This window comes from Canis lupus, chromosome X (genome assembly GCF_003254725.2).
Source record: "Canis lupus dingo isolate Sandy chromosome X, ASM325472v2, whole genome shotgun sequence".
NCBI lineage: Eukaryota > Metazoa > Chordata > Mammalia > Carnivora > Canidae > Canis > Canis lupus.
In genome coordinates this window covers 110,095,613-110,110,264 of record NC_064281.1, presented here as the reverse complement: position 1 = coordinate 110,110,264, position 14,652 = coordinate 110,095,613, and the positions used below count along the sequence as shown (strand labels likewise).

Here is a 14,652-nt window from a genome sequence, read left to right as displayed (position 1 = left end):
ATATTCGCACATGGTGTTTAATGGGTGTGAGGGATAGAAACCATATACCTGGTCTGAACTGTATGACTTCATTTTCTAAAAAAAAATAACTGACCAATCAGGTGAAGTTGTTTGAGTGCTACCCAGCTGTTTGGTGGTTGCATAGCTATTGCCTACAAGGTATTTATCGCTCCAAATGGCTATTAAATTTGAGAGTAGCTATTAGTTTAACAGAGCTCATGTGTTCTAGGAAGATCTGCATGGTAGCAAAATAAAGATTCTAAAATTATCGTGTAATGAAAAACATTGTAAATGTAATTATACAGGCAATAACTGAAGTTTTCATCCTTGATAATGCATTTTCTTTAAAAATGCTAATTTTTCTGGGCTTTTTGTGACAAGCGAATCACTAAACATTTTGAAGGAATTAAGGAGGGAGAATGTATGATAAAATAATCAGGAAATTTTCCTTAAGAATGATCTGATTAGAATTTAGAATTATCTTTAGAAGAATTTTTTACAGGTGTTAATGTTTGGGATAAACCACTTTATCAAATATAGGCAATAACTGATTTTATTTATTTGAGAGAGAGAGAGAGCACGCGAGCGAGAGCAGGAAGGGCGAGGGATAGGGACAGGCCGACTTACCACTGAGTGTGGAGCCTGATGCTGGGCTCGATCCCAAGACTCTGGGATCATGACCTGAACAGAAGGCAGGCGCTTAACTGACTCAGCCACCCAGGCATCGATCGCATAGGCAATAGTTGATTTAATAAACAGCTAACAGGGGTGCCCGGCTGGCTCAGTCAGAAGAGTGTGTGGCTCTTGATATCATGGTCGTGAGTTCGAGCACTACGTTGGATGTAAGAGATTACTTCAAAATAAATGAATAAATAAAACCTTTAAAAAGTAAATAAAATGGTTAAAATGTTAAAAAAAATAGTTAACATAAAAATCTCTGACTTATAAGCAGCTGAATACCCCCAAACCCTGCCTGTACTTGCTTTCCTGTGGATTCTGTGGACAGTGGTTCTACTTTTCTTTCCTCTCTACTTTGTTCCCTGCTATGTAACCAGTTGTCCTTGGACCTCGCTGCTGGGACAACCTAGCTCTTCTAGGAATGGCAGGCTAGAGACCAGGACCCTACCTCAGGCAGAGAGTTGCCACATGGCCTTCTCTGTTTTAATAGTATCCTCCCCCTGCTTTTTGCTCTGTACCCCCTGACAATTTGGGAGGTGGGTGAGTATTCCAGGCTTTAAGTTGATCAGCCCTAGGCCTTGGATCTAGAGATTTCCTATACGATACCAGAGAATAGGACGTTAAGGAAAATCACAGAGAAAGAGATGATGAGACCAGGTCAACCTAGAGTCTATGAAAGAATAAAACAAATTTTGCTCGAAGTGTCGGCGAAGGTAGGGTACTTTCATTGAAGAGGATAAAAAAGTGAAAAGGCAAGCTGGGTCAAGACAGGTAAGTATAATAATGATTCTGGGAATTTACCTGTTGGAAGAAGAAGAAGGAAAGGTTAACTCCTCAAGTGAATGGGGTAGAAGTAGAATCTATGCTCTCAATCTAAAAATACGTCCAGGGTTCTTACAAGTCTCAGTCAGAGTCTCCCCCAAGCAAGCCTTTATCGACATCCCAAAGGTTTTCTACCTAAACCCACTTGCCTTTAGATCCAAGAATCCAAGGTAAAATTTAAAAACTGTCTTATTTTTTTTAGAGTTTACGGAATGTCTTTATATTCATTATTTTCATTCATACAGTAACTATAGTAGGTATATCTCACGTTCAACATACAATAAGATCCACGTTAGTTACATAGCAGAGGCACTCTCTGTCTCTACTTCCAAGTCTCTATCCATGTTGGGTTTGTTCTTTGAGATGAGCTTCCTCCAGCAGCAGGGGTCACAGCTGCCAGTAGCTCTGGAAGTGCACCCTCAAAGTTTCTATCCATCAGCACTAGTCTGAAAAATCCCAGGGCAGGACTTTGGTCCTACTTGCATCAGTTTTTCATCCCACTACTCATCACTGTGTGTTGGGAGGGCAAGGTCATGTAGAAAGATAACAGTTCTCATTTGGAACCAATCTTTTTTTTTTTAAGATTTTATTCATTTATTCATGAGAGACACAGAGAGAGAGAGAGAGAGGCAGAGACACAGGTAGAGGGAGAAGCAGGCCCCATGCAGGGAGCCCGACGTGGGACTCTATCCCGGGTCTCCAGGATCACGCATTTGGAGCCAATCTTAACACTAATAAGAGTCTATCTCTGTTTGGGCCGCGATAACAGTACCACAGCCTAGCTTCTAAACAACAGATACTTATTTCTCACAGTTCTAGAGGCTGGGAGTCCAAGATCAGGGTGCTGGCAGATTTGGTGTCTGGTGAGAGCCTGCTTCCCGGTTCATATACGGCTGTCTTTTCTCTGTGTCTTCACATGGCAGAGGGGTGAGGGATCTCTCTAGGGTCTCTTTTATGAGGGCATCCCATCCTCAATTGTGTCTATTTACAATCATTGATTAATTTAGTGATTTAAATTTAACCTCTTTTCTTTCACCTATTTGTGAGTCTCCCACTCAGTCCTTTTTCCTGCTCTGGTTCTCATTGCCACTTAGCTGTTGATGTTTTATTACCAACTCAAACTGATTTTAAAGAGCCTGAGCCAGCCAGGCACCCATCAAATTGAATCTTTTTTTAATTGAAAAATATTAGAAGGGTTTTACTTGTTAATTTGAGAGAGAGAGAGAATGAGAAAGAGAGTGAGAACATGAACGAGGGAAGGGACAGAGGGCACGGGAGAAGCAGACTCCCTGCTGAGCAGGGAGCCCAATGTGGGGCTCTATCTCAGGACCGTGGGATCATGACCTGAGCTGAAGACAGATACTTAACCAACTGAGCCACCCCAGATTGATTTTTTAAATTATTTATTTAGAGAGAGAGAACAAACAGGAGGGGCAGAGGGAGAAGGAGAGAGAATCCCAAGCAGACTGTGTGTGTGTGTAGCCCGGTGAAGGGCTTGATTCCATGACCTTGAGATCATGACCTGAGCTGAAATTGAGAATTGGTCCCTTAACTAACTGACTGTGCCACCCAAGTGCCCCCTTCAAATTGAATTTTAAAAATCTCCAGTTTTGGGGGATCCCTGGGTGGCTCAGCAGTTGAGCGGCTGCCTTTGGCCCAGGGCGTGATCCTGGAGTCCCAGGATCGAGTCCCACATTGAGATCTCTGCATGGAGCCTGCTTCTCCCTCTGCCTGTGTCTCTGCCTCACTCTCTCTCTCTCTCTGTGTCTCTCATGAATAAATAAATAAAATCTTAAAAAAAATCTCCGGTTTTGTTTTAATTGATTTATTTACTTCTGAGAGAGAGCGTGAGCAAGTGGAGAGTGGGAGCAGAGGGGGAGAGAGGATCTTAAGCAGGCTTCACGCCCAGTGCAGAGCCCTACTCGAGGCTTGATCTCACGACCCTCAGATCATGACCATGATCATGATTTGAAATTAAGAGTCAGAGGCTTGATTCAACTGAGTCACCCAAGCACTCCCCCTCCTGACTTTTTTTTAGAGAGAAAAAAAATCCCCATTTTAAAAAAAAGATTTATTTTAGAGAGAGAGCAGGAAGAGCAGAGAGAGAGGAAGAAGGAGAGAAGCGACTCCCCACTGAGTACAGAGCCCAACACGAGGCTCCATCCCAAGACCCTGAGATCATGACCTGAGCTGAAATCAAGAGTTGGAGGCTTAACTGACTGAGCCACCCAGGCGACCCCCACCCCTAGCTTTAAATGTGTTTTTCCTGAGAATCTAGGTTTTATACCTGAATGAAAGTTACTTTTTGTCAATGGACTTTTTTTTTTTTAAGATTTTATTTATTTGAGAGAGAGAGAGCACAAGCAGGGGGAGGGGCAGAGGCACAGGGAGAGGCAGACTCCCCGCTGAGCAGGGGGCCCGATGTGGGGCTCAATGTGGGGCTCAACCCCAGGACCCTAGGATCATGACCTGACCCAAAGGCAGACGCTTAACTGACTGAGCCACCCAGGGACCTCAATAGATTTTTTTTTTAGAGTAGATTTTCTTTGCTAAATTGAGCACAGAAAGTGCAGAGTTCCCTCATATCCCATCTCCACCGTATCTTATTAATTTTTCTTTTATAGTTTTGTTCCATTATTAGTAGTCTAGCATGCCTGAACAGTGGCTTTATTTTAAGCATTCTTGTCATGTTTGTCTTTGTTATGTTTTAGTCGGCTGTTGGGGGGCTGATGACTTCCAACCCAACATTTCCAGGCCAGACTTGTTTCCCTCTGGACTCGTACACACGTCTGTCTGATGGACATCATCTGGATCTCCTGCTGACCCTTCCAGCCCAATGGGTCCAGGAATGGGGAATCTTACCCCCCTCCATAACACCTGCTTCTCTTGGGGCGCCTGGCTGGCTCAGTTTGAAGAGCATGCGACTCTTTATCTCAGGGTCATGAGTTTGAGCCCCATGTTGGGTGTAGAGATTACTAAAAAAAATTTAATAAATTAAAAAAAAAAACCCTGCCTCTCCCATGTTCCCCTTGTCAGCAAGGGTCGTGCCATGCACCCAGCTACTCGAGCGACTGGTCCAGCCTCTCCTTTCTTACCAGACATATTATATCATCATATCTTGCACATTGCACCTCCTAAATCCTACCCTCATAGCTGCAGCTTTTCCTGCAGTTCAGAAACTCTTCATCCCTGGTCGGGATTACTGTACCAGCTTCCTAACTCATCTGTCTCCACTCTTGTCCAAATCCAGTCCTTTCCTAGAACCAAAGTGATCCTTCTAAAACGCATATATCTGATTATATTGCTCTGCTGCCTAAAGCCTCTTAGAGTCTCCCCCTTGCCTCCAGGGAAAAACCCAAGGACTTTCCTGATCTGGTTCCTGCCCATCTTTCTAGCACCAAGTCTCATTTTTACACTCCCCAGCTTCATTTTCCTCTACCTTTCCTGACTGTGATGCCTGGAAGAGATGGGGGTAGTGTACATTGAGTAAGAACACAGACCCCAGGTGCAGATTAAGACTTCACCAGCTGGGGCAAATCATACTTAAACTCTCTGAGCCTTTTTTTTTCTTTTTTTCTTTTTTTCTTTATTTTGTAAAAGAGGGTAGCCTAATTGCTTCATAGGATTATTATGAAGAGGAACTATGATTATGTTGGCAAAATACTGGACACAGTACACATTTGATATGTGGTGGTTTATTATTAATATTGGGCCATACTGTTCTAGGTCTCACTAATTTTGCATAGCACTCTCCTCACCGTTTAGCAATTATTTCTTGACCACCTACTGCATGTCAGTATTCTAGAAACTGGGGAAACATTGGTGCATCAGAATGACATTCTAATGCTATTAATTCCTTTTTATGCTTCAAAGAGACCATTTCAACCTTCCTAGGTGTAGGATGCTCTGTACTCCCACTTACTGTTGCATATTATTCTAATTCCTTTGCTTCACTGATCAACCTGGGCTATAGAGTTAATGATACTAATGGATTGCACTATTACGCTGTCACTTTCTTGCAAGCTGGGTAGGGACTACATCTTATTAATCTGGGTACACCGAATGCTAACAGTGCATGATAATCATGCACTTAAACACATGGAGTGAACAAGTAGACGGTAACTCCGTGAACGTTGCTAGGATGAAAATAAAAATATGATTCCACAGCACAGGTTTCTTCCTTTGTTTAGTGCAAGCATGCAGTGTTGAAGCTTCATTTGGCTTTTAGAGTTATCCTAGGAGCCTGCCTCCTAATTCTGTTTCCCAGGGAATAAGTGCAATTCCAGTGCAAATGACTAACTTTAAAATGAAGCTTAAGAATTAGAATTCTTTGTAACTCAGGAATTACTTTCGTGTGAGAAAATGCCATGCCATGGACATCGCAAGGGTCTGATCTGATGACCTTACATTAGTTTTTATTTCTGTTTCCATGTTTTTAGATTGTATCAATACCCATTTTTAAAGTTTTGTCCCTTTGGTGGCCTTTATTACTTTCAGAGTTTCCTTTACATATTTTTGCCTACATGCTCAGTTGAGTCCACGTTTTGACAATTTTTCCTTTCTTTCCCGTGTTGCTTCTTTCTGTAGGTTTCCTTTCCTGGGAATTTGCACCTAGTTTTGGTTCTGCGTCCTACCAGTTTTCTTCAACGAACTTTCACAGACATTGGATTTCGATTTAGCCAGGAAGACTTCATGCTCAAATTACCAGTAAGAGTATATTATTTAAACGTTTTATCTCTTTAATTTTCATGAAGGCTTTGTACCACACTGTTGATGTTTTACCTGTGCTCACAAAGCATTTAAAAGAAAAAGAATTTGTCTTCCCAGACTATAAACTTGAAATGCCTGAAAGTCTTCTGCTTCTGTTGTTAAAAGAAAGGAATAGTCTCATCAGTTTGTAACAAGCAATTCATTTTGAAAAAGAGACATGGCATATGTTATATGTGTGTGTGTGTGTGTGTGTGTACAAAATCTGGACATTTTATTTTTATTTTATTTTATTTTTTTCTGTTCTTATATTTATTTTTTTTAATTTATTTTTTATTGGTGTTCAATTTACTAACATACAGAATAACCCCCAGTGCCCGTCACCCATTCACTCCCACCCCCCGCCCTCCTCCCCTTCTACCACCCTTAGTTCGTTTCCCAGAGTTAGCAGTCTTTACGTTCTGTCTCCCTTTCTGATATTTCCCACACATTTCTTCCCCCTTCCCTTATATTCCCTTTCACTATTATTTATATTCCCCACATGAATGAGAACATATAATGTTTGTCCTTCTCCGACTGACTTACTTCACTCAGCATAATACCCTCCAGACATTTTATTTTTAGAAAAAAAAATGGAGTGTGTGTTTTATGTGTTTGACTCCCATGAACTTACATCCTGAACTAGTTCATAGTACCATGACCTTCTTTTAAAAAGCTATTTTTATGCATTTTTAGGGTTAAGAAGAGAGTCCTCAGAAATTCTGATGCTTTTGCAAAGATCATTCCCTCCCCCAAAGTTATAGCTTACTACATAAAGCGCTCTTGCTTTGTTGTAGGCATAACATTCTTCTTTCAGAAGGTTGACCATTAATAGTGCAAAATGTTAGATCAAGGAGATTTAGGTATTTGGGTTTCTATGTAGATTAATTTTGCTTTGGAGAGAAATGTTTTGTAAATGAAAACTGTTATTACTTAAAGGAGGTAGTGCATACGTGTGTGTGGGGGGATGTACAGGAGAGAATTGTTAGAACCATTTATAAGAGCTACTTTGTGCTAATGAATGCTAAAGTTCACTGTACAGTTGAATGGAGGGGTGCCATGAAGGGCAGTTAACAGTATCTTTCTTGCTTATTTATATAGGTGGTTATGCTGAGCTCAGTTAGTGATTTGCTGACATACATTGATGACAAGCAATTAACCCCTGAGTTAGGCGGCACCTTGCAGTACTGCCACAGTGAATGGATCATCTTCAGAAATGTATGTTGCTTTTGCCCTTACTGTAGAGCCTATATAGTTCATATTAGCCTTTAAATCTAGTTCTAGAATTTTTTTCCTCTTTGGGAAAAACAGATTTCTGGGGCTCCTAGGTTTCAAGCACATATAATTCAACATCTTGACTTTCTTTCATAGGAAATATCTAGAACTGATGATGAATCACAGAGGATGACAATTGAAGGAGAGGCCTAGGGAGTAAGGAGACCATGCTCTGCCCACCCCCTCCCGTGGCCATCTAGTAACTCCAAGAAACAAAGAGTTTGTGTTTAGATCTTAGCACTGCTGATTTTTTGCTGTCTAACCTTAAAAAGTTACCTAACCTTCCTGACTCAGTTTTCCCAACTGTAAAGTGGAAACAATAGTACTTGAGCTCACAGGGATATTTGGAAGATTAAATGAGATCAGAAGCCCTCAAAAAATGCAAGTGCTATTATGAATCTCATTCTAGTGATGCTTCTGAGGCAGTTAGATTTGTAGCAGAGATTTCTTCTGTTCTAGAAATTTACAAACAGGCAAGGGTCCTGTGCCTCAAGGTGTGAATTTATGGTATAAGAATCTTCATTCCAAATCCCGGAGATTAGGGAACCCTTCTGAATGAAATGACATTTAATTAAATCAGGATTCTATTTTCCTCATTTTTATTTGTCATTCAGCAGTTCTGTTCACTCACATGAAAGTGTATTGTCAAAATTAGTGGTGTCTAGCCTTCAGTAACTTATGAAACTGTAAATAAAAGAGCAGATAACCTTGAGCTACATGGTACACATAGGGGTTATATGGTCTCTACATGTTGCCCCCCCCCCCCATTTTTTTGAGTAATTTATTTTGGAAACAATCAACAGCACAACCTTACTTGACACTTGAGGGCAACAGAGTCTTAATCTTCTGCCTGAATGAATTGTTGTGACTAGTTATGTTGCTCCATCACCTTTGTCCATTGCTGTGTTTGGAGTGCTAATGCTTGCTCATAAGCTATAATAAAGGAATGTTGAGTGGGTTCCATGTTGTCACCTCTTTAGAAGTAAAGTTAGTATAAAGTTAGTATAAAGTTTAACAGTTGCAGAGTTTAATGGGATAGGTGTAAACAGAGGCAGAAAACAAATTTCTCAGTACATGACATCTTTAAGAAATTGTTTTCAGGGGCCTGGCTGGCTTAGTTGGAGGAGCCTGCAACTCTTGATCTCAAGGTCATGAGTTCAAGCCCCACCTTGGCTGTAGAGATTACTAGAAAAAATAAATAAACTTAAAAAAAATCATTTTCAAGGTTGTTCAAGAAATAAGTACAGAAGTTTGGATAAAAGACATTCAAGAAGACTCTTCACCTCACATTCGTTTCATAGAGGCTTAGGTGCAAAATTAGAGTTGATGGCCAAGAGCAATGCCAACTTTCCTTAGCAGAAGAAAGGTCATAGTATATGTGTGTTGTCAAAGCTAAGTAAAAGTAAATCCAATTACTGATCCAGGTATTGGTGTACTGGCAGTTTCCATGGAACTAAAAGGATCACTGGCTCTTTGCAGGCTATAGAAAATTTTGCTCTCACAGTGAAAGAAATGGCTCAGATGTTACAGTCCTTTGGAACTGAACTGGCTGAGACAGAACTACCAGATGATATTCCCTCAATAGAAGAAATTCTTGCCATTCGTGCTGAAAGGTATCACATGTTAAAGGTACGTCTGATAGAGTCAACACAGAAAAGTCATCCATGGCCTTTGTTTTTCTAGAGAGGTTAGTTCAGTGCTTGTCCATTTCACACTGCTTGGTGGGTAGGGAGACAAAAGGGGAGGATATCCTGGACATGTTGGAAGTAAATGCCCTCTTTGCAAACGGTACGTTATCTTGAAAAGTTCTTTCCTTGCTGATAGAATAGTTTGTGAGTGCCTAAGAAGAAGAAATCCATAGTCCTCGTTGTCAACGCATATTCTTCATCTTCTCAGAAGACCCTCTCATTTGGAAAGCTAGAGAGAACTCAATGACTCCAAGACCAAGAGTTGCACACTTTGCCAACTGAGCCAGCCAGGCACCAGCCAGAGTACTAGTTTTTGATGTTTTGTACAGTAGACCTTAGGTGGCAAGTTGGTTTTGCCCTCCTGCCCCTAGGTCTGGAGTGTTGGCTTGTGAAGGATTCTGAGTCACACTTCAGACAATCACCAAGTACTTTGGGATTCACCTTCCCCAGAAAGCTTAAGAATGACAAGAAGAAGAAGAAGAAGAAGAAGAAGAAGAAGAAGAAGAAGAAGAAGAAGAAAGAAGGAAGAAGGAAGAAGGAAGAAGGAAGAAGGAAGAAGGAAGAAGGAAGAAGGAAGAAGGAAGAAGGAAGAAAGAAGAAAGAAGGATCTAAAGAAGTACCAGGCAACCCTATATAATAATTCCTGTCCTTCAGGGGCACCTGGGTGGCTTAGTCTCTTAAGCCTCTGCCTTCAGTTTAGGTCATGATCCTGGGGTCCTGAGTTTAAGCCCCACATTGGGCTCCCTGCTCAGTGGGGAGTCTCCTTCTCCCTCTCCCTCTGCCACCCCCCCTGCTCATGCTCGCTCTCTCTCATGCTCTCTCTCTCAAATAAATAAATAAAATCTTAAAAAATAATAATCCATGTCCTTCACATGATGATAGGCTTGTGGGGGGCACTCACAGACACAAGCTCTATGTAGAGGTGACTTTTTATTTTAGTTTTTTTTTTGAGGTGACATTTTCAAAGAAAGAAGAGGACAGAAACTGATATTTGGAATCATAATCCAAAAGTAAAACTGTTCCAGGAAAGAAAGCTCTGTCCCTCCTGAGCTGTGTGATTGGAGAACTAGCTTACTCTCTCTCTGAGTTGGAGTTACCTTACATGCACAGTGAGGTTGATGTTGATACATTCATACCTTGCAGGGTCGCTGTGAGGATGAAATGGAGTATGTGATGTCTGTACAACAGTGTTTGGCATGTAGTTGGTACTTCATAAACATTCGCTCTTAACGCCTGTGTTCTCATTCATATCGGTGGTGGTGTCTTGGAACCCATTCCCAGACAAATACACGTACACCTGAATTTTTTGCTTAACATTTCAGAGGATCCTTGGATCTCCTGAAGGAAGTCATAGATCACTCTTAGATGCCTGAAGAATCTACCCACCAAGGTTAAGACCTTCTGAATAGAAAGAAACATATGCTTCATGACAAATTAATTAATCCAAACATGAAGTAACATAATCCTCATGGCAGGCAGTGATTGGTAACAATTAATTAAGAATTAGTAGGAAAGACATCTGACTATATCTGAAAAGGCACTAAATATTATTTTAACTGTATGCTTTCTCATTATGCTACTACTGCTTGATTGGAGCACATTAAAAAATATTAGTAGAATAGAATAAATTAGAACTTTCTATCAGTAAGAGAAGGAGACTACAGATAGAGCATGAGGTACTTCTGCCTATAAAGACCTTATAAAAATAGTGGTTGCAACATCTACCTCAACAGGCAGAGGCTTCTTGGAGATCCTCATGGGTTTTGGGTTCTGTGGTACTGATGTACTTAGTCAAGGACGTTCTAGAACTGCTGTTTCTCTTCTGCATGCTGTGGGTGTATGCTTCCTTCTCTTTAGGTCACTCAGATTAGGGTAGTAGCAGGCTAATTCATCCCATTGTGCCTTTTTATAGAATGATATTACAGCTGTAACCAAAGAAGGAAAAATCCTCCTCACAAGTCTGGAAGTGCCTGGCATTGAAGACGCTGCCAGTTCAAGGCTTGAACACCACCACCAAATAAATGGTGACTGGCAAACTGTTAATAAGTGAGTATTCTCCTTTTGGTTTAGAGTTATTTATTTTATACTTTTGAAAGGGAATTATGCATTTTGCTGCAGTCAGTTAAGCGTGGAAAATATTCCGGGACTTCTGGGAATCTGAGACCACCTTCCCTACTTGTGTCACAGATTAGCTTGTTTGTAAAAGAGCTTCTGTGGATATCTATGGTCTCTTCATGGACCACGTGTCATGGCCTCTGACTTTGCCTATAAGTCTTTTTTTTTTCCTATAAGTCTTAATGTCCAGACCAGGTTTATGTACAAACTTACAAAACAAATCGTTGTTGTGAAGGAATTCTAACGACTTTTCTTTGTTAAGATTGCTGACTCAAGTACATGATATGGAGATAGCTTTTGATGGATTTTGGGAAAAACACCAACTAAAAATGGAGCAGTATTTGCAACTATGGAAGTTTGAGCAGGATTTTCAAGAGGTCAGTTAAAACATTCCTTTCTATATATTTTTTTTCTTTATGCCAGAGGTTCTTACTCCTTGATCACCAGAAATAGAGTCTCACGAGGTGCCCATTTATACCCAGAGAGAGATGAAAAGGGGGCCAATGTGAGTGAACCCTGCCAAAATGTCTTTCTTTTTAAAAATTTTTTATTTAGATTCAATTTCGTTAACATACCGTATATGGTTAGTTTCAAGGGTAGAATTTAGTGATTCATCAGTTGCATATAGCACCCAGTACTCATCATGTGCCCTCCTTAATGCCCATCACCCAGTTACCCCATCCCCCCACTCACCTCCCCAAGATGTCTTTCTTGCTTACTAATTTCCTATGAGAAAGCACTTAAGTGCTAACATAGAAGTTAGGACTAAGTTGCCATTCACCCTGATGTTTATTATTGTAATTTATTTTACATATAAAATGCTTTCAGACTATGGGTTAGCTTTCCAAGGAAATAATACCCTCTTCCTTCTTGATTTTTTTTTAAATACCATATACCTATACTGACCATAGTTAATACGATCTAACAAAAACCTTTCTTTTCCGATCTAGTAATTTATTTCTATGAAAAGCCTGATACATGAAGTGAAATCATGTTTAATTATACATTATTTTCAAGATTTAAAAAAGTACCTTCTAGTTGGATGCTTCTGGGAAATAACTCACACATGGTCAAGCTCCCTGCAGTCTCTTTCATAGTACTTTACCAGGTCCAAGGGAAACTCACTACTTTTTTCTCTTGCATGTGGCCAGCTTGTTTTCCACCCATGACTTCCTTACTTGCTTGGTGTTTCATTTGCTCTGGACACGGGGCTCAGGGACCACCAACCCTTTCTGTCCTGTGATTCAAACAGATTTTGAAATGTGATGCTCTCCGTGAGATCTTCCTTAAAGAAAGAGTAGGCCGAGTTGCTCTTGGCCCTTCCAGATATTTGTCTTTCCCTCCTCCCCAATGCATACATGCAAAAATAACACTCTTCCTGAACATTGTGCCTGCACTTATATGTTAATTTGCACCCATACTAAATTCTTGTCCTGTAGTTATATTGTTTCTTCAAATCATTGTAGCCTCTAATCAGTATTGTTGTTTGTCTTGGATTGGAATTTCACTGATGTGATCTGTATCTCATGGTGACATATATATGCTTTTAAGACTTGTGTGTTGTTTTTTTTTTTTCCTATTCATAGCTTGTGAGTGAAGTCGAACTTATGTTAAACCAACAAGCAGAATTGGCAGATATAACCGGGAACATAGGTCAAGTAAAACAAAAAATAAAAAAGTTGGAAAACTTAGATGAAAATTCTCAGGTAAGATTACATATCAGATGTTCTTTATTCTAGTAGTTACATCTTAAGGTTTTTCAGTAGTATCAACCCTTATGATCCACCTTTCATAGCAATAGTCTGTATAATTGGTGTATTAATACTGGTCTGTATTCTTTTCTGATCAGTGTGAGCCAGAAGTGACACTGCAGATGTGGCAAGTGGTTATAATAGGTAGCCTCAGAGATCATGATGTGAATGGTTTCAGGTCCACCATTAGGAACAATGGCATAAATCCTTTTGAAGAAGCTAGAAAAATGTCTATCAAAAATGCCATTTGGGGGTCACTCTATGCCTCAGTTGGTTAAGCATCTGACTTTGGCTCAAGTCATGATCTTAGAGTCCTGGGATTGAGCCCTACATCAGGCTCCCCACTCAGCGAGGAATCTGCTTGTCTCTCTCTCCTTTTGTCCCCCCTGCTCGTGCTCTCTCTCTCTCTCAAATAAATAAATACAATCTTTAAAAAATGCTATTTGGTACTTGGAAATTATGGAAATATACAAGAGCATAATTCCTTAAATATCTATCATGTGGCTGTACAGTTGAACCAAACATAGATTCAGATAGATAAATCTGCTTAGTCTTACTTAGCTGTGTGATCTTGGGGTATATTGGTTAAATTTTCTAAGCCTCAATGTCTTTATCTCTAAGTTGGGGATGAAGTGACTTACTTTGCAGAATGATTATGAGGATTCTTTTAGATGTTGTAGGTTAAACACTTAGCACAGTACCTGGGATATCTGATTATATAAGTAATCAAAACAGCCAACAATTTTCATTTTACTGGTCTTAAAGGCTTGGACTCATGGCTTTAATAGTTAACAAACCACCTTTGCTCTTCTGTCTTGTATGTGAGAACAAGGCCATCGTTTTTTAAGGTGCATTCCCTGCAAACAGATTTATGAGAATACTGTAACCATCTAAAATTTGAGGGAAAGGAACCTAGCCTGGGTGACTTAGTTGGTTAAGCTTCTGCCTTTGGCTCCAGTCAGGATCTCAGGGTTCTGGGATCGAGCCTCATGTCTGGCTCCCTGCTCAGCGGAGAGTCTGCTTCTTCCTCTCCCTCTGCCTCTCCACTCTGCTCATGCTCTCTCTCTCAAATAAATAAAAATAAAATCTTTTTAAAAAATAAAAACAATATGTGAGAGGCAGCAGTTGTGGTGAACAGCTCTAGAATTATGCTTGTAGGTCGTTGTGATTTGGGGGCAGTTTATAAACCTCTGTGGCATAGTAGAAAGAGAAGGCAAACTGGCTTGGAAACAAGGAAGCTTGGAGGTTTTTGTTTGCTATTTTTGTTTTGTTTTTAAATTTTTTTTAGGTTTAATTGTGGCAAAAAAACCCCACATAACATGAAATTTATCATCTTAACCATTCAAAAGAAATTTTTTTTTGAGAGAGAATGAAAGTGAAAGGGAGCTGGAGCAAGGGGCAGAGGGAGAGAGAGAATATCTCAAGCAGGCTCCAACACTGATCTCACAACCCTGAGATCATGACCTGAGTTAAAACCAAGAGTTGGACGTGTAATGGACTGAGCCACTCAGGCATCCCCCATCTTAACCATTTTAAAGTGTACATTTCAGTAGTGTCAACTATAGTCATATTGTTGT

The 14,652-nt window shown here is 40.3% G+C and overlaps 1 protein-coding gene across 6 annotated transcripts in view; it reads left to right on the top strand.

The window, feature by feature from the left end:
- Positions 1-14,652, top strand: part of MCF2 (MCF.2 cell line derived transforming sequence) — an 83,447-nt gene that overhangs the window by 20,615 nt on the left and 48,180 nt on the right. For 5 of the 6 annotated variants that reach the window (XM_049107529.1, XM_025460876.3, XM_049107528.1 and 2 more), the window contains 6 exons: positions 6,088-6,207; positions 7,348-7,464; positions 9,001-9,150; positions 11,122-11,255; positions 11,587-11,701; positions 12,911-13,030. In XM_049107529.1, the coding sequence (XP_048963486.1) occupies positions 6,088-6,207; positions 7,348-7,464; positions 9,001-9,150; positions 11,122-11,255; positions 11,587-11,701; positions 12,911-13,030 (756 nt within the window). The remainder of the gene's footprint in view (positions 1-6,087; positions 6,208-7,347; positions 7,465-9,000; positions 9,151-11,121; positions 11,256-11,586; positions 11,702-12,910; positions 13,031-14,652) is intronic. The other variant, XM_049107531.1, reaches the window with a different exon arrangement.